Source organism: Lethenteron reissneri, chromosome 6, assembly GCF_015708825.2.
Source record: "Lethenteron reissneri isolate LAM-NWPU_2019-01 chromosome 6, ASM1570882v1, whole genome shotgun sequence".
In the NCBI taxonomy this organism is placed as follows: domain Eukaryota; kingdom Metazoa; phylum Chordata; class Hyperoartia; order Petromyzontiformes; family Petromyzontidae; genus Lethenteron; species Lethenteron reissneri.
The window spans coordinates 2,980,643-2,999,599 of NC_083784.1; the positions used below are offsets into that span (position 1 = coordinate 2,980,643).

Below are 18,957 nucleotides of genomic sequence, written 5' to 3' on the forward strand. Positions count from 1 at the left end.
AGAACCATTACTTCCGTTAGGGGCCAAATTCGATCTGTTGGCCATTAGTCCAAGAAGCACAACATTTGCAGGATAATCTTTGCGGATACAAAAACGAGAGGTAATTTAAATACCACTTGGAATTTTCCAAGTGGAAATAACTTGGACTCACGCACGATGTCAGAAGCAGGACATCAAAGCAAAAGCTTTAAAAGAGAAACAAAACCAAGTGAAACAAAACGTTAACCCTTTGCCCTTCCGAGACGTCTGCAAGTTACACGGTGGGTGTCCTGTTCACCACGAAATCTCGAAACGTGCAAGTGGCTCATCGTTAATTCTATATAGAGAGGCATAGCACCGTTGTTTTTAAAGACATTTAACTCACCACAAAGAATTGTAGCGACACGACCGAACTCAATGATAGCTTGCGCCAAACTGTGCCACGCGCATGGCTTTGTGGGAGCCTCGGCACATATAAAGTTATTTTATTTTAGTTATTCTTCCGGTTCCGATCCGTACACGTACGTCATCGGAACAGAATCGGAAGAAAAACTGATGATGTACACTTATGTCATCGGAACGGGAAAGGGGTTAAGTGCGCAGAGCCACGCAACGCAACCGCAGATCCGCACCATCTCGTCGCCGTGGCCATCGATGCCAAGCGTGCGTACCTGGCGTGGCCCTGTTGATGTGCATCTCCTGCATGTGGATTTTGCTGGGCGTCATGCGGATGGCCACCGGGTGGACGATTGCCGTCTCCTGCCCAATGCACGCAACCACGCGGTCACCACGCTTCTCAACGTGCCCAGAGACGGACAGACGCAGAGGCCAGCGATTGAGCCATTCACCGTGATGGGGGATTGGGGGGGGTGGATGGGGGTGGGGAGGACACTGTGCAGTTCTGGTTCGTTCTTGCTCATTAAGAGTCGTCTGCGGGGTCACTGGACTGTGGTCTCAGGGTGGAGGAGGAAGGTTGATTGATGGTACGTCTTTACCCGGCTTTGCAAGAGCAGTTTTAACAAGATCACCTTGCAACGAGTCATTTTAATGGGCGCAATAATTTCAGTGCATGGACTGCAGCGATGCTTGAACGCAACGTTGTCTGGTTTTCCAAAATAAAAAGTTATGGGGAACATTTCAAACAATATTGCACTCACAAGAATGCAATCAAAATAATGGTCCTGTTAAGCCCAATCATGTTTAACAGCTAAGGCAGACAGTATAGCCAAATTAAATGTGTTTATTTTGTCATAGAAACTCTATGTTGGGGTATAAACCCAGTGTTCCGGTTTTGACAATCACTTGACAGCAGACCCACCCAGTCACATTAATCATGCACAGTCTTTGGAGCATCGCCGAGACAAAACAAAGCCGCTCATGAGTGTAAACGTGACCGACAGTCGCTGGGGAAACTGGGAAGAGGGTGGTGAAAAGTAATGTCGGTTAACGCCCTTCTTGGTGTGCCTTGACTTGTAGCACGGGCCGCTTTCTGGCTATCACAGGCACCTGGTAGGGTCTGCCAAAACAGCTGATTACTGCAGACTGGCAGCCACAAAGATGCCGGCCAACATGAGCCAAGGTGTCAACAAAACACTTATTTTATTTTTACTTTCACCAGGTAAGGTTCACTTGAGCGATATAGCTATTTTTTTCAGAAGCAACCTGCCTACAACAAAGTGGATTATCACGTGCAAATTGATAGCAGCCAAAAACTATAAATGCGTGTTATTTCTAAATGTGGATGGGACCCGGAGAAAAATCCACGCATCCACGGGGAGAGAGACACGCAAACTCCAAATATACAGCAGGCATCAGGGTCGCGATCGAACCCACAACCTCCTGTATACTAGGCGTGGTAGCTAACATCTCGCCACCGTTGCACCCATATAAAAACGTAAATCATTCCATACATTTATATTTTTTGTGTTCTATTGCGTTTTTTTTACATATTTATTTAGAATTCTGACTATAAAATAATTGTGTAAATGTCGTATAAAGTTAAATAATTATCATGGTTAAGCAGGCAAATGTACGAGCAAAATTAATTCGCATTCAAGTGAAATACGTAAGGTACAGTGGAAATGATTTTATTATTTGGCAGTCCAACGCGCAAGTCCTTTTATAAATCTGTGGAAGTGCTTAACGATTTGTCATAACAGGCTTGAGTAATATAACATGTGCACTTAAATCTGAATGAACACATTTTAAAATCTGCCAAAAATTATAAACCGTCCAACAAAAGGAACATCCACAGATTTAAGCCGGCCATGCTTTTGGAGAAGGCAAACACATGTCAGAAACTCGTGCAGGTTTTGCTCTCTGTGCCAACTTAGTTGCCTGCAAAACCAAAACAAAAAGAGAATTGTCATGCTGACATTCATAACTCACAGTAGCACAGAGAGCGGGGTTAAATTGCGCAAGAAAGCCAAGCTAAGCAGGTGAGCGGCACACGCATGCACAGCCACGCAAAGCTCTCCCGCACGCGCTCGAGTTTTTTTAAATCTTTATTTATCCTGGAGAAATCCGATGAGCTTCGAAGCTCTTGTTCACAGATGTTCCAGTCAGTTTAAACAAGCAGCGCGGTTCACGGCGAGACGTTCCCGCGTTGATCGGCAGGCCGCAGCGTTTGCCGAGCGCAATGGCCTCGCGCTTTCACGCGTTCCCCGCTTACGAATGCGGGCGGGTTGCTTCCGCCTCCGTGCAAAAAAGCTCGACGTTGACGTGGCAATGCTAACGAGGGGCAGCGCAAGCGGTGGGGTGAGGAGCGGGGCAACAGTGGCATTGGCCACGTCGTGGGGGGGAGAGAAATACAGGAGGGCGGAAGGAGCGGGAGATGGCGTGACGCAAAAGGTGGCGATTTGAGTACGGCAGACTTACAGGATCGGCCGGCGCGATGTTAGAGTCAAACTGAGTGAGAGTCTGGCAGCTTGAAGAGCGATCACTGAACGTTTCCCACTGCTGCAGACACACACAGGGGGGCACACAACGACGCGGCGCGCGCGCCCGCCGGGAGTGAGGGAGGAGCGGAGGGACCGGCCGATAAGATAAAGGGAAACCAAACGGAATGTTAAAAGGATACAGGACGACAGACAAACGAGTAGACGTCTAACAGCGAAAGAGAGACGAGAGGAAATGACAATGGGATGAAAGAGCGGCTTGGCAAAGTGAACTGAGACAGAGAAGGGGCAAGATAAGATAGTGAGGAATAGCACAGATATAGCGAGTGAGAAATCGTAATGGGCTCCAAACGCCGGTGAGAATGCCTTTGGTGATGCCGCCACAATAATCGTGTGCCGAAGTTAACCCTGCCTCCTCGAGATAATTACACTCACTGCTCGCGCTGTTTATTGCGGCGGCCTAATTGAGCCACTGCTATTTAAGTACAATGAGATTTGCCATAGCAACGCAGAATTTATATCACCACTTATAAGTACCACAAAGAGAATACCGTCAAACACTACAAAGAGTACAGAAAGAGTCTGACGTTGGTCTTGAATGGAGTTGCAACAAGTCAATACATACGCAGGATCAGTTTATTTGGTTGTTTCAGTCTGCACAAGTGGGGACTGTGCCAAAGGGTAGAGCGGTGGCACGGTGCTGAGTGCACCGTGCTCTGAAACTTGCCGAGCTGATTTCGATTGCTGGCCAAAGCTAACATCACGGGGGGCGGAGTGATATCTGAACCAGTCCTGGGTGCTCCCTTCACTAACCACCACTGACCAGCATGGAGTATGATAGAATGACCCCACCACGACAATCTGGAGTGGATTGACAAAAGCTGTAAATCCAAAGCCAATCGCGGCGTTAAAACGACATCAACAAAACGACAACTGCAGCATCGCCATGTGGATCCTCTATGGTCCAGTGTGTCGTCCCCCCACCCCAAAAAGCACCCAAAATCCAAGATATTGAATTAGATACCGGAACTCGCCAAACCATGTCACGGGAGCCGCCAGCTCAACCTCGTGCGCACGTGTGGGACTGAGGCTTAATTTGACGAGAGATGAAGGTGGTTAAGCGGTGGGCAAAGAAAGCAGAGGGGGGAGGGACAAGCGGGTCGCCAAGGCGCGTGCGCATACTTCCGCGCTGCCGAGTGCACAAACGGACGCAACGATCCCCTCTGCTGGCGCCCCAGCAGCACCGCCTTCGCTAGCCCCCCGCCCCAAAGCCCCCGCACTCATTAAGCACAGCAAGTGACATGCAGAGTCAGTGGCAAGTGAAAAACGACACAAAAAACAAAAAGGGGTCAAATTAATGCGGCCGGTGGCCGTGAATTAACGAGCGAATTAAGGTCAATCGATTCATCGTGAGCGCGACAGAATCGTGAGCAAGGAGGCCCCCTCGCGGCGAGGCTCCTGCATTGTTACAAAAAAAGGAAACGGGCGGCAGGAGTTAACAGTGGTGATTGCCAGAAGTCTGCGATTGCAAAAGTGGGAAAATCTGCGAGTGGGCTTTTAATGGTGGCCATCGAGCCTCACCTCGCTGTTCTGGTGGAGGTCGCTCCATGCCTGGTTGAGTGACGGCGATTTGCTCGTCGCTGCCTCGACGGGGGAGCTCGTGAACGACGCCTCGGCAATGGGGTTTGGCACGTCTGTGAACAGAGGCGGGAACGTCGGAACGTTAGGGTGGCCGGACTGGACCCCATCGTGCTTACGACAGCAGGGACACAGCCACAGTACAAATGTCGCGAGTCAGTGAGAGGGGCGGGGGGTGTATTCTGCTTAGCGAATGGTTCCTGTGGTTATTGGGTCAGATTACAAATAACCCACACGTCTCGCTCCACGTGTTCGATTCATGTCCACAAGAAGCTCCCAGCGTGCGGAGTGAAATGTCGGACATCATGCCAAACAACGTGCGGAACAACCCGAAAATACACTGGAGAAAAAGTTTCCCAACTTCTTTACATATTTCTGGGTCACAAAGAAATAATGTTTTTAATAAACCTTCTAATATGGGGGACACAGGACATCTGGCCACATTATTTCTAGGACTCACTTTTAAAGATGTAGGCAAAAGGGGGAGAGAGGACGAGCGGGCGAGCCAAAGTGCGAGCAAGAGGGCGAGCGGGCGAGCGAGAGGGCGAGCAGGCGTACGTACGAGTGGCATCGTCGATGTCAATGAGCTTGGGCACGAGGCTCTCGGGGAGCTTCTCGGGCAGTTCGTATCCGTTCTTGCGAGCCACGACGAGGTGGAAGGCAGCGCAGAACTCGTCCAGCGTCAGCGCCCCGTCCTGGTCGAAGTCCGACAGCTCCCTGGGAGGGGCGGTGGAAACCGAAAGGGAGCGCAAGCAACCAGCAGAACGGTTGACTCTCGATGAGACGGGCGTAATGGTGGCCCCCCCGATAAAACAAACAACGGATAATATATGTGCACCTACGTATAATGGTGAAGATGCACTTTTTCTGGCATAAGGTATTCCAACGGTTTTAATGTAATTTTGGGGTGCTGATTCCAAATCTGGCATTAGTTTTTGTCTATCACATCAGGTTTTTGAGATATCAAATATTGCATTTTCAATAAAAACTGCAGAAGAAAAATATTAAATAAATGTGGATATCTACATAAAATGATTGTATAAACACACTATCCTAAAAATACAGCACCATATTTTAACACTAAAGCAGTCACTGACTCGCAACAACTTGCAATCATAAGTGACAGAGTTAATTTCGGGTAAAAACAGCTGCAAAAGTCCAGGCCAGAAAAAAAGTTTTTTTTTTGTTGACCAGTGTTATCTGTTATTGTTGCTTCTTAATTAATGCATTTACTTGGTGAAACGTTTGCGGTCAAGTGGGCACCGAATCGCCACTCTTTGATGAGTGAGGAGCAGCTAATAATAGAAGTACCTCACGTGCAGGGAAAAAAGAAATTAGCTCGTAAGTACGGTTTAATCCGCGACATAGATAATCTGCCCCGGGCTGCCAGTCAGCAGCTGAAGTAAGCATCAAAGCAGCAGTGACTACAGAGGCCATCACGGCCCCATGTGATTTCACCGCGCCCATGGCAGTGCTTTCTTATTTCCGCAGCATTCCGTAGCTATTGCACAGCTGACAACTGCCAGAGTATCCGTGACAGTATTGCACCTACTGACTTTAGGTCTGGTCGCAAACGTGAAAATCTGCCCGCCTCCTTCCTGTATATGTACCCCACCCAACCACAACCGCGTCTTCCTGACTGTCTACGAAAATGTTTTAAAATCTTGGTTGCTGAGCAAAGGCATCAAAAACGGCACTGCTGAAGGCATAAAAGACGAGACGTACAGTGAGTGAGATGTGTGCAAACCTGGTGGCCAACTACAAGAAACGTCTGACCTCTGTGATTGCCAACAAGGGTTTTGCCACCAAGTACTAAGTCATGTTTTGCAGAGGGGTCAAATACTTATTTCCCTCATTAAAATGCAAATCAATTTATAACATTTTTAACATGCGTTTTTCTGGATTTTGTTGTTGTTATTCTGTCTCTCACTGTTCAAATAAACCTACCATTAAAATTATAGACTGATCATTACTTTGTCAGTGGGCAAACGTACAGAATCAGCAGGGGATCAAATACTTTTTTCCCTGACTGTAATGCATTCCTTGAATAGAGCAAGGTTATACGAACTTTGGAAGAAAAAAAGAGAAAACGGAAGAGAAGCTGAAAGTGCAAAAGAGTGAAGTAAAGAAGCATAATGAAAAGTTATTGTGGCCTGCGGTGGGGTGACGAGACAAAGCAGTCAGTCTAGTAGACCGAATCCCCCAGCATGGATGGACCAATGAAGAGAAACATGAAGGTTAACTCCATCATTGTGCATTTGTGCAATAACAATAACACGCATTGTTTGCAATTAGAAAGTAACTACATTTTACTGCGTCTCAAAAAACACTAACAAGGATTCATACTCTTAGGTTTTTTCGGTAAAGTCAAGTAGGTAAAAAAAATGAAAATAACTAAATTAAATTAAATTGATTTAATTTAGTTATTTTCATATATAATTATTTTACTTCATTATTATTATTTTTACCTACGTGACTTTACCGAAAAAGCCTAAGAGTATGAATCCTTGCAGTCACGAAAGCTTCAAATCTAACACTAACAAGGAGACAAGCACATTACAATCATGTTAAGGGATACTTTCTAAAGCGTGTGCACCATTTTGATAGTGAAGAAACAACGTGTCATCCTCAAATTGAGTTAAGCGCTCAACAGCTTAAACAAAACGTAATGTCTTTTCACGTTTGTTAAGGTGTGGTTATGTAATGATTGCTACTTAATTTGGCGTGCGAGTGGTTTACACCGAGAATTGCCAGGAAATGTTGTAACAGCTTGACACATTGTAATGCTCTCCAGCATTGTGAAAGGGAAAAGTGCACAGCAGCAGAGACACTCGGTGCTTTATCAAGGACAACATTTACTCACCATATGTGAGAGAGCTCCACTATAGGCAGTTTGGATTTAGTGAAGAACTCTTTGGCACCAGAGCCTGCAAATGCAGCAATAAATCCATCAACATTATTAAACCACGTCATGAGCAATATTACCTTTTGACATGCACTTCCAATGTGAACAAAAATCATGGAACGCAAACCCTTTTAGTCCCAATACGTTTCCATTTTTAACATCAAATAAGGATCTTCGTCACATTACATATCATGGACAACAGAAAAGTATATATACTGTATATACATCTATCCAGGAAGGTCTCACTGTGCCCTAAAACCTTTTAGCAGGCTACTGGATGGGACACAAATGTACAGACATGTGGGGCTAGTAGACAATGACACATGGGTATTGACAACACACATACAGACACGTGGGTACTTACAGAGATACAGACACGTGGGTCCACATTACTATTATTATCATCATCACAGCTGTAGGTGAAGGTGGCAGCCGTACCGGGAATGAGCCCGCCAAGATCGGGCTGGATCGTCTTGAATTGGTTGATGTAGTAGTCGCGTTGTTCCTCTGTGATTCGCCACGGGTCCTCGCTGTAGCTGGCGCTGCGCTGCAGCTCCTTGCCGCTGCCGCCACTGCTGCCACCACCGCTGCCTCCACCGCCTCCTCCTCCGCCACCGCCGGCCGCCGACGCGCGCGATACCGACCCGGTCGCAGTGTGATCCTTCACAAGACACGCGTGAAGACACGGGGGGAAATCATGGGGTGTGGGCGCCGTGGTGGCAAGATGTTAACTACCTCGCCTGGTATGAAGGAGGTTGTGGACTCGACCCTGTGGTCAGAATAATATTTAAAGCCCCCTCACCCCTGTAGTAATAGCAGTAATTTAACCCTGTACCATGTGGGTCATTCTACTTCTCTCATAGCTGTAATTGTTGGAAGTTTGGCTATTACTCTTGTGGCGAGATGTTAACTACCTCGCCTGGTATATAAGTCATGGGTTTGATCCCGACCCTGATGCCTGTATATTTGAAGTTTGTATATTCTCCCTGTGGTTGCGTGGATTATCTCTGGGTTCTCCAGTTTTTCTCTACATATTTAGAAACATGCATTTAGAGTATTGGCTGCTAGAAATTTCCACATGATAAGCCACTTCATTGAGCTATCATTTGTGGTCTGGTCGCTTCTGAAAAAGAGCTATATAGCTCAGTGGGCCTAACCTGGTACAATTTTAAAAAGTTAGTCTGTGTGGAATGTGTCGGGGTATTAACAGACGTTGATAAGCTGAGTTTGATGTTTACCGGGAGTAGACATCTCTCAATTGTGACATCATATGTCAAGGTATGGATTGACCACCCCCTCTCTCTTTCGAGAGAGATGGGATTGTCATGGAGGTCACAAATTGATTATACGACTCTACCATCTCATTTGTATTGTTGTCTGTTTCTGTGTCATTTGTCTTGTTTTGTATACTCTATAATAATAGCATGTCATTTGCTTACATTACAATTAAATTTCACAATTTTTTTACAGTCTCGTTAATATTGTTAAGGATTTGTTTTCTCCTTTTCATCATGTTTTTTATGAGTCGTAAGCATTAAAGCTCCAGTAGCATATTGCTTGCGTTTCATTTTATTTATAGTAAATGCGATATTATCAAGTGCACAATTTGATGCATGCAATGTGAGCGAATGCATCGATTTTAATTAATGAATCAATGCAATCGTTGTAGGCCAAGTTATTACCGGGTGGAACGCATGATTTGCGGTCAACAATGTATTCTGACAAGACAGTATCCTTAACATTAATTCAGACCCGACACTTATCGATTGGTTTTTCAAGCTGCCACATACACTAATCATATATATTCAACTAATTCGCACTAAAAAATATCTGTTAATCATAGATAATACTTAGCACAAACTGAAGGCGCTATTAAACACAAGTACATTTTTTAATGTTTAAGTTTTTGTTAAGCTAGAGAGAGCAGGATTAAGCCACATTAAGTGACCAAAATGTTATAAAAAATGTTTATGCAGTCATTGGTGATTGGAGACGATCCTGAAACAGAAGATCTGTCGTGCTGGATATAACCAAATTTGTCAATGTGATTTGTAACCTTGATCCTTTACCCATGTATCGATAGTTCAATGTTAATATGCCATTTTGTCTTGGTGTGGTCTGGGACTGTTTTTGTTGTTGTTTTGCTGCCTTGCCCAATTTTGTTTATTGTTCACGACTTGCTTGCCTTATCTCTATTTTGCACTCCTATCGGTTGTTTTGTATTGTTTGTTGTTGTTACTTGCCGACCCGCCCCTATTGGACATCTGTGAAATAGAGCTTCATAGCTCACCGGATTCTTCCAGGATAAATCAATATTCTGATTCTGACCCTGATCACCTCGCTAGACCTGAGAACCTGGTTCAATAGTGAAAGACAGCTCTGAGTTGAGCCCAGGACCACTGCAGTGCTGACTCAGTGCTCCAATGATGGAATTATCCACCCTTAACCACACAGCCGCACCAACACCCATTAAATTAGAAGCATGTTTAAACATATTTTTGGTGTGGAATCTTGTTAATGTATTCGTCAAAACCTTTACCATCATCATCATTATTATCATCATCGTCATTATTTATACCACACCTCCCATGGAATACATCGCCTGGTTGGGACTTCACTCAGCCCATCATATCTCAGGGGGTCAATAAAATTAATTCCACTGTGGGAAAGTCAACAGTGGTTGTCCTATGGATAGACTCACCCCTGCCATAGAAATAAGGAATTTTCATCACTGGCACAGGGTTGCCAACAGGAGATGAACACAGCCTCAAAGCTCATTTGAGCTAGAAATCGCTTTGATTTGGCTGGCATGCTGCCAAATGCGAACTAAAGTTCCCACTGGTTCTGACATTCGCCGTGCAGCTGTGGGTAATGGCACCACGTGAAGGGGAAGAGAACTCTACCTGCGAGGCCACAAAGTGCGTGGGGGCGGTGGGAGTGGCTGACACGGCCGCCCCCCCTTCCGGCATCGTCGTAGCGCTGTCAGTAAAGCTGACCCAGTTCTCCTGCTGCGGGGGCGTGGAGCCTACCGGCCAAGAGGCACCCTCCGCTCCTGCAAAGACAAAGATCCTCCCATGTAGCCTTAACAGACTGTTGGGGCGAATTGCTGTTAGCGAGTTGCACCTATAATGGCCGGCACAGCATACGAGGGGATGGGTGACCAGCACCACGCCCTGTCATCTTTGTCTCCCGAATGGCGATGGTTACACACTGTCAGGTACTCATTCGAGACTGAGTCAAACGAGCGGAGGCCCAGGACCGGTTCAGATAACCATCACTGGTGTGGCCGTGAGCTAGAATCGAACTCGGGTTGCCAGGTTCGTAGCGCAGCGGCTAACCGCTACAGTACCGCTCTGCCCCTTCAAAAAAGCCCCCCCGTATAGCCTCAACAGACTGTTGGGGCAAGTGCTGTGAGCGAGCACGAATTAAGGTCGGCACGGTACACGAGGGGGTGAGGTGCGTGGCCAACACCACGCTCGGCCCCCTAGTGGCGATGTTTACTACACACCGCCCCCTGCATGCGCACACACACAGAGTAGTGTGCAGTACAGCATGACAATTACTGGCATACTTGTGCAAAGTTTCAGTGCCACTGCCAGTTGAAGATGGCAACCTTCACGTGGTTAATCTGTTCAGTGTCCCAAAAAACGACACAACACCACCAACGAGGTCATCACTGCACATCTTTCGATGGAAGAATAGAAAGATCTACAATCAGCATCAACGGACGCTGTCACGCGGCTAAATAATCTAGATTTACGACCGTTGCTATTCAAACACAGCCATACTCAAGAAGAAGCGTCACTGAATGTGTAAGTGATTGTTTTTTTATCACACACAAAATGGGAGTTATGGACATATAAAAAAAAACAAAATTTTCACGCAAATGAGGGACAAAGACTCAGTGACGCTCTCCTAAATAAACAAACAAGAGTATTCAAATGTCCCACGGTGCCAAGTTAGTGACGCATATACCACAGGAAACCGAGAACAAAGATGTGGATTCAGACACAGGCGGGTATAAATTCGAACTATCTGTTTATACATTAAATTGTAAAAAAAATACATTAATATCCATTTGTATTTGCACATCTAAGGCTGGTTTGCCGCACATGACAGTCATGTCATCAAGACTAGGTCTACCTTGCCAAAGAGATTTAAAATCTTACTCTTATATGGGTTAAAGATTTGGGCCCAAAACAATAGAGAGCATATCCTATAGATACACACCTAGGCTGCAAGCCCCCAGGCTGTCCAACACAGGTGTTAGTGCGCACACAATGGGTACATTATGTTACAACCTATGGCAGCTGTACCAACGTGATATCAAATCGTGTGTGACTTGATATACAACATTTCGCGTCTCTTTTCGTATTAAAGAAGCTTCAAACTCATGTCAAAACGTGGTACACGCAGCCTAGGTGACGCAACTACAAGGACTGTTGTTTGCGAGCGGTGTCTTTTTATCGTAAAATAATTATAAGAGGTAGCCAGGTGGCTCGGACGGACAGAACTCTCAAAGCACTTGAGCTGGCACTGCTGAGAGGCCTTGGTTAGAATCTGGCTAAATCAGGTTTTCATTTGGAGTGGGTCGATAGTTTCAGCTGGGTCACCAACAAAAACACAACCATAAAATAGATTAGATTTTTCACTTAATTTCATAAATTCCGGCTTTGAGATTCAGACAATTAACAAAAATTAATTGTGCTATTGCTATGCAAAACCCTTTGCAGGATATATAAAAACTGCGCCCTTCGTGTGGACAAACAGCAGGGCTGCCAGAATTAGGAAAAAAAGAGCCCTAAAGAGCAAATTTGTCTGGTTTTACACAAGAGAGTTCCCAAACAACAATACAATTTTATACTGGATATAATCTATACGAGAGTTATTGCGCCCATCTACAGATGTATGCACAGAGTTTGATGCGTGAATACTTTCAACCTTAGTTGGAAAAAATATACATGCAGTGTAATATCACGTAAGCATAATAATAATAATTCATAATAAACGTTTTTGGGTTAGATCGCGTTATTTATAAATGTGTCGTAACCCTCCACCACCCGACACGGCCAATCAGCAAAAAAGTGTCACGTTGACAAAAGACAAATAGTTCACTACTTTAGCCCACCGGTGTGTTGAAGAGTGAATCCACAACATTTACAATTTTTGAGTATGACGTTTCGCTGGTAATTACATCCAGCATCATCGGGCAATTCGCCAGAATGGTGAGATATTGGTGGCGAAAGCCTACGTGTTAAAATCACGTAAGCAGTTCGCTGGGAACTGAGGTGTAGGCGGATGTGTGAAAAAGTCGGCTATGTAAGCAATGGCGGAGCCAGGATTTTCAGGTAGGGGGGGCAGCAACCCCTCCAGCAATGAAAAATTATAGGAGATGTTAGTAAGTAAGAACCTGTCCCTTGCTTTTTATTCGACGTGTGTGCGGCGATGGCGCAGCCATCGATCGAGGGTCGAATTCGAACCGTGTGTAATCAGCATCGTGTACTGTATACGCAACTGAGCACAATTCTGTGAGGCACTTATAACTGCTTTGCCATTACTCATTGCCAATTATGGACTCAGACTATTGTCCTATCATCTCATAGAGTCCTTGGCACATAATAATGAGGATCGCAAAATGCCGATTCATTACTAATAAACCCCAATGATCCGATCGAAATTAGGGATTTCGATGGGATCATTGGGGGGACACGTGCCACCCCACCCCCCCCCCCCCACTGGCTCTGCCAGTGTATGTAAACATCTATAAAATGTGAGTCACACCATACACAAATATGTTCTTGGACAAATGAAGAGCAAACCACGGGAGAGTGCTCTTTACAAAATGTATGTAAGACCAAGAACACATGACTGCGTGTGAAAAGATTTGCGAACGTCTACAAAAAACCACAATCATACCATATACAAATCCTGCACCGAGCGCCAGTGGCCCATTGATCAGGGCGGATAAGTGACTGGTACAGGACGAGGTGTTAACTGCCTCACCAGGTATGCAGGAGGTCGTGGGTTCGATCCCGACCCTCACGCCTGCATGCACTCCCCGTGGTCGTGTGGATTTTTCTCCGGGTCCTCCAGTTTTTCCCTCCAAATTTTGAATCAACGTGCGTTAGAGTATTAGGCCGCTATAAATGTCCACGTGATAAGCCACTTCGCCGAGCTCACTTCCGCAAAAAAAGCTATTTAGCTCAGTGGGCCTTACTGGTGAAAAAAAAATCTTATTTTCATAATATTTTATTATTTGTTATTAACTTTATTCTTTGTTTGTTATTATTTTTTCTATCTACGTGACTTTACCGAAAGACACAAAGAATATTAAATTTTTAAAATAGTTCAGCTTTTAAGTTCAGTCGAGATTAAAATGCACTGCACCAGCTCACCTGGTTGTCTTTCGGCCACGTACGGGGCCCAGGCAGGGCCTCTGTCGCCGCTCGGGTGCCGCTGGCCGGAGCGCCACGCCACGGGCGATGCCGGCGGGGAGTGGTGCGGGGACACCACGGGCGACGGCGTCTCTTGCGGAGGAGACTTGGACACGGACTGGTCGAGTTGGGCGACCACAAGGGAACGCGGCGAATCGATTAGTCGGCAGTAAAAAACAAACCCTTCCTGTTGCTACGCAGGTTTTTCACCGTTTTAGCTGCACATCCAATTTGTTTTCGGGTTGAACTGGCCGATATAAATTTACACATTTGTGATAGCCAGATCGCTTCTGAAAAAGAGCTATATAGCTCAGCGGGCCTTACCTGGTAAACAAAAACAGTTTAGATTTACTTTAGAACTGAACGTTGCTCAGCATTTCCAAAGTTTTGCAGGAGAGAGCATTGGAATTCCTTCCAACAGTTTATTTTCTCAAGCTCCAAAAACCTCGCTCCATCTAAGAAACGTTTAAAAATGTATCTATGATACCTTCAGCCATGCTTGTCGTTGGTGGCCGCCTGGTATTTTTGGCGCTTGCGCCTGTGGTTCAGCAACCATGCTAAAAAATATAACAAAAGACACCACGTGCCGGCACAATCAGCTGCCCCTCTCCGTACCTGCTGGTCCAAAGAGGGCATCCTGGCCGGCGTGCCGGTACCCGGTGGGTCCTGCGGCTGTGACGGCGCCAGCTTCTTGAGGTGGGCGCGTGCCGGCGGCGGTGGGATGACCCGCGAGTAGCTGCTGCCACCCGGGGTCACGGGGCCGCCCTCGTGTTGCTCTGGAGCGTGGTGCGACGGCGTCACGTGACGGGACGACTCGGACTGCTCGCTCTTGCCCACCACGAAGCGGGGGAGGTCACGCACTGCGCGGGGGAGAAATAATAACAAATAAAGACATTTAAAGAATACGCCAGAATGTCAAAACATCTCTAAGTGCGCTGCATAGCGGCGAGGTAACACCAGGTGAGTTTTAGGTCAAGTTTGATTTTTGAGAGAGAGACATCATGTTCCTTTAGTTCCTTCATCGGGAGTGCGTTCCAGGTGATGAGCCCAGCGACTGAGAAAGCACGTGGTCTTTGCAAAATGTTTGCCTCGGGTGGTACGAATAGTTCTCTGTGCTCAGCAGACCGAAGATGTCACCGGTGTTAAAAGAGATGGAGTACATGGAGTCGCCGTGCTGCAACCAGACCTCAGAGGCAGAGGACTTTATTTCCCACAGGTACTGAGAATTGAGTGGCCTCTTCTTGCCCAGTATTAGTCCAGAAAATGCACCGAGTGCCTGCGTCCATGTCCCTATGGTGGAGTTCAGTTCAATTATCGCTAATTAACCAAGCAAAGAGGTGGAGTGATGGTGTAATGATTTGCGCAGTGTGTTTCTGCACAAAGAAGTGTGGGCAGAGTTTAATTCCTATGGCAAGGACCAGTCTCTCTGCAAAGTAGCCACTCACAATATGGTATCAATATTATTGTCAATAAAAAATATTATGGGCTGATTTAAGCCCCCACCAGGAATTAAACTTATGATATTACAATTGTGAGTATTGTGCTCTACCATAGCTGCATCTGCAAATGATCATGCATGGATGGCACACATAACATGGATCAGACATTAATAAGACCAGTATTGACATACAGGACTGGATGGACTAGAAACCACGGAGGAGGAAATGTCGTGCACAACAGAAATAAGGAGTTGAGCTGTATCTCAACGATCACAAGACTGCAATGGGTCAGAAATGAAGAGATGACTTAGAAGGCAAGAGTGGTACACCTTCTCTGACAAGCTGAAAGAAAGTTGACTCAGACGGCCGGTGACAAGTCGTGAGAAGCGAGGAAACTCACACCTGAAGAAAAGGTGATGAACATGGAAGCGGCAGGGCAGAGAACGAAAGGCAGGCCGAGAGAGAGAGAGAGAGGTGGTGCCAAATGGGAAACCAGGATATGAAGGAATGTGCAGCGGACGTGGAGGGTGAAGGCCCAGGACAGGAACGAGTGAAGATATAAAACGAGGAAGGCAAGACGTTACACAAGTGGGAAATAAGCCAGGAAGGCAATAGAAAAAAAAATTAACCCGTAAAAACAAAGTTTTTCATTCTAAAGCCTTTATATGCGTGGCGGCGAGAGTCCTCTCGTCCTCTGGCTTGAGATGGCTGCCACCTATGGGCACAGATGATTGTCTGCCAGCATTAAGCAATTGGTAATTAAATATTTTAAAAAATTCCCTAAACAGTGTAAAATTTAGGAAAAAAATTCACGAAAATTAATTATCACGCACAACGAGTCTGTGTGGAAAATGTCAGCTCGATTGGATCACGGGAAGTGGGTTAAAAAACGACCGAAAGATTTGCACGGTCGTAAACAAGCAAGCAAGCACGCAAGCACGCAAGCAAGCAAGCGAACGTAATATAAAGGATTTAACAAAAATGCACGTGCATATACACAGGTAAATATTTAACTATTCAAATATATATTAATTAAGTCACCGCAGTGTCCAACACAAGTCCTGTGAGATGTACCTGTACTGAGGCTCTCCAGACGCATCGGCAGCCCAGCCTGGGCCACGGCTATGAGCTTGAGCGCAATGTAGAATTGGCTGCGGCCAAAATAGCCGAGTCGTTTCGCACCACACATCTCTGTGATCTGTGGCAGAGTGGAGGGGGGGGGCAAGAGTTGAACAATAGTCCATCGAGCTCCAACATACCTGGCATTAATAAATAACGTGTAGCCATTCATTAAAGGCAGCAATGCATCTTGTTAAATTTAAACTTCAAATAAATACAGTTTATGGCAAAAGTATACCTTGTATTTTACAATGTGTACACAAATTATATTTAACTATATGTATGGGTATGTATGTATGTTGAACTTCTTTCGCACCTTACGTAGCCAACTATGCTAATCGGAGGTGTGGGAGGACAACTAAACACAAGATTAACAAACTAAACACAAGATTATTCAGATTAGATATCTCAATCAGCAGAGCAATCAGGCCACCAACCATGAGGTTCTGAGATCAGATCCCAGCCATGGTCCACTTAGCTGTACCATCACTTAAGTGTCAGCAAATTATATAACCTTGCTTCTTTATGACACACATACAGAGCAGTAATGATACAACAAAATCATGCCCTTCATTCATCAATAGTGTATTTAAGTCTTCGATTTAGGAGGGTCCTGCATTGGGATGTGTGGCCAATCCCATTCATGAGTGTTTGGCATGTGGCAAGAAACCAGAGAAACCTTAACCCTACCAAGAAAGCCACTGAATACCAAAATACAAGGGGATAACACTCAAAGGTCACACAGATTTCTATACATTTTTAAAGCATTGCTTTAATGCCACCTCTAGGCCACCTCATAGCTGAAGCCTTCAACACTTGGTGTTCGCAGGTAGTCTCCCATCCTAGGAATAACCATCCTTAACCAAACTAAGCTTCCGAGATCTGACTAGATCGGTTGCATCGAGGGTGACGGGGTAAATGTTTAATGCTTTGTTGTGGGCACTTCCAAAATTTCGATTTGGGTAATCATTAGTATTAATCTTCAAGAGTGCTGTTTTACTTGGAGATGGCGTGGCAACCGATTGGGGCTTTAATTCAGATAGAAATAATTATTCACCATTTCCTAATAATGGAAAAAAGCTCAAATTCCAGTGTTGAACATAGTGAGCCGAAACAACTGCCATCCACACTGATATGGCAATGGTGCATTCGGTTATGCAATAGGCATTAAGCAATTAAATCATTACATAAATAATCCATATATATAAACTGCAAATAACTGACTTTCAAAATGACACCCCACAGGTTTTCTTCAGATGCTGGGGAAATTCTGACTGAGGTTGCATAATTTGTGTGGAACTGCCATTGCAATGTGATTGCATAAATGGTGTAACACGTTCAAACAAGTAGCAGTGCTGTATGAGACACCGCAAACGTGAGATGGGTTTGATGGCCGCTTTATAGACCGGAAGGAAGAGCTTTGTAGTCAATTTATCTTCAACTAGGACACATCCTCAATTCATACTTATGCCTTCTACTTTCCCGAGACACTGAAAAACAATTAACAAACTGCATCGACTTTGGAAACGAGCAATTCAATGTGTCAGCACAGCGATTTCAACGTCTGCGCACTAAACATAGGGGATGAGCCAAGCGGGTTGGTCGGTACCACATGGGTTGTGGCAAATGCTTCTCGTGTCCACCATGGGTAGTAATCCACCATGGGCAGTTGCCACGATAGGCAGAGTGCTTCGCAGATATACGTTCTGTTTCATATAACACACACTTTCTCATTAATTTTCTATTCCGTGGATGCTTCATAATAAATTAGTTTCCCCCCCCCCCCCATAAAGATGCTCTCAATCCAACATACTATGATCCAACATACCATTTAATGAAAATGTTCTCATTAAAACCTATCACGGTGGCGTAGCTATCATGCGCATTTGTGATCGCAAGGTACAGTATAATGCCTCAATAAAACCTTTTGTTCGCATTGGCCACCCTAGGCGGGATACAGATAAGCCATTTTGAGGCCAATGGCTCAGAAGCACCAACAGGAAGTCCATGTCAGTTGTGGCAGATTGCGTGGGAACAGTCGGTCATTCAATGAACCGTACTGAGCCTGGACAGACGGGAGGAGGGTGGTGGTGGTGGGGGGGGCACGGTGCTAGTTTTTGCCATGTACACATGGAAAGTTAAATTTGGACCAAGAATGCCAACCAAAACAAAACTCGATCGAAGATTTACTAAAGCTAGGTCCCCAAAGAGCCACAAATGGGGGCAACACACACACACGCGCACGCGGCAGCATCAGTAAACTGATGTCACTTAGGTTAATAGCACTCGCTTGCAACGTAGAGAAAAAAACATACGACCTGGATTCAAGCAGTTACGAGAAAATCACCTCCACTTATGGTGGTGCGCTGTTGAAACCCCCAAGAGAATATTAAGTGCATCTAGCACACTTAAAAGACAGCTGATGTAGTAATGCCAGTCAATAACAAGAAACAAGTAAGGCATTGTAGTCCTGTCGGCTCGGTCTCCCTCCTCTCTGTGTGAGAAATGATCTTTCTGCATCGCTCAACAACGAGGCGTCCTGTCGA

General features: G+C 45.5%; 1 protein-coding gene across 4 annotated transcripts in view; it reads right to left on the minus strand.

The window, feature by feature from the left end:
- LOC133353678 (ralBP1-associated Eps domain-containing protein 1-like) overlaps nucleotides 1-18,957 on the minus strand; it is a 48,489-nt gene that overhangs the window by 15,876 nt on the left and 13,656 nt on the right. For 2 of the 4 annotated variants that reach the window (XM_061570120.1, XM_061570112.1), the window contains exons 2-11: nucleotides 16,367-16,490; nucleotides 14,469-14,713; nucleotides 13,815-13,971; nucleotides 10,323-10,471; nucleotides 7,858-8,080; nucleotides 7,378-7,441; nucleotides 5,077-5,231; nucleotides 4,458-4,570; nucleotides 2,857-2,937; nucleotides 651-738 (exon numbers count right to left, since the gene is read on the minus strand). In XM_061570120.1, coding sequence (XP_061426104.1) covers nucleotides 651-738; nucleotides 2,857-2,937; nucleotides 4,458-4,570; nucleotides 5,077-5,231; nucleotides 7,378-7,441; nucleotides 7,858-8,080; nucleotides 10,323-10,471; nucleotides 13,815-13,971; nucleotides 14,469-14,713; nucleotides 16,367-16,490 — 1,399 coding nt within the window. The remainder of the gene's footprint in view (nucleotides 1-650; nucleotides 739-2,856; nucleotides 2,938-4,457; nucleotides 4,571-5,076; nucleotides 5,232-7,377; nucleotides 7,442-7,857; nucleotides 8,081-10,322; nucleotides 10,472-13,814; nucleotides 13,972-14,468; nucleotides 14,714-16,366; nucleotides 16,491-18,957) is intronic. The other 2 variants (XM_061570132.1, XM_061570128.1) reach the window with 1 other exon arrangement.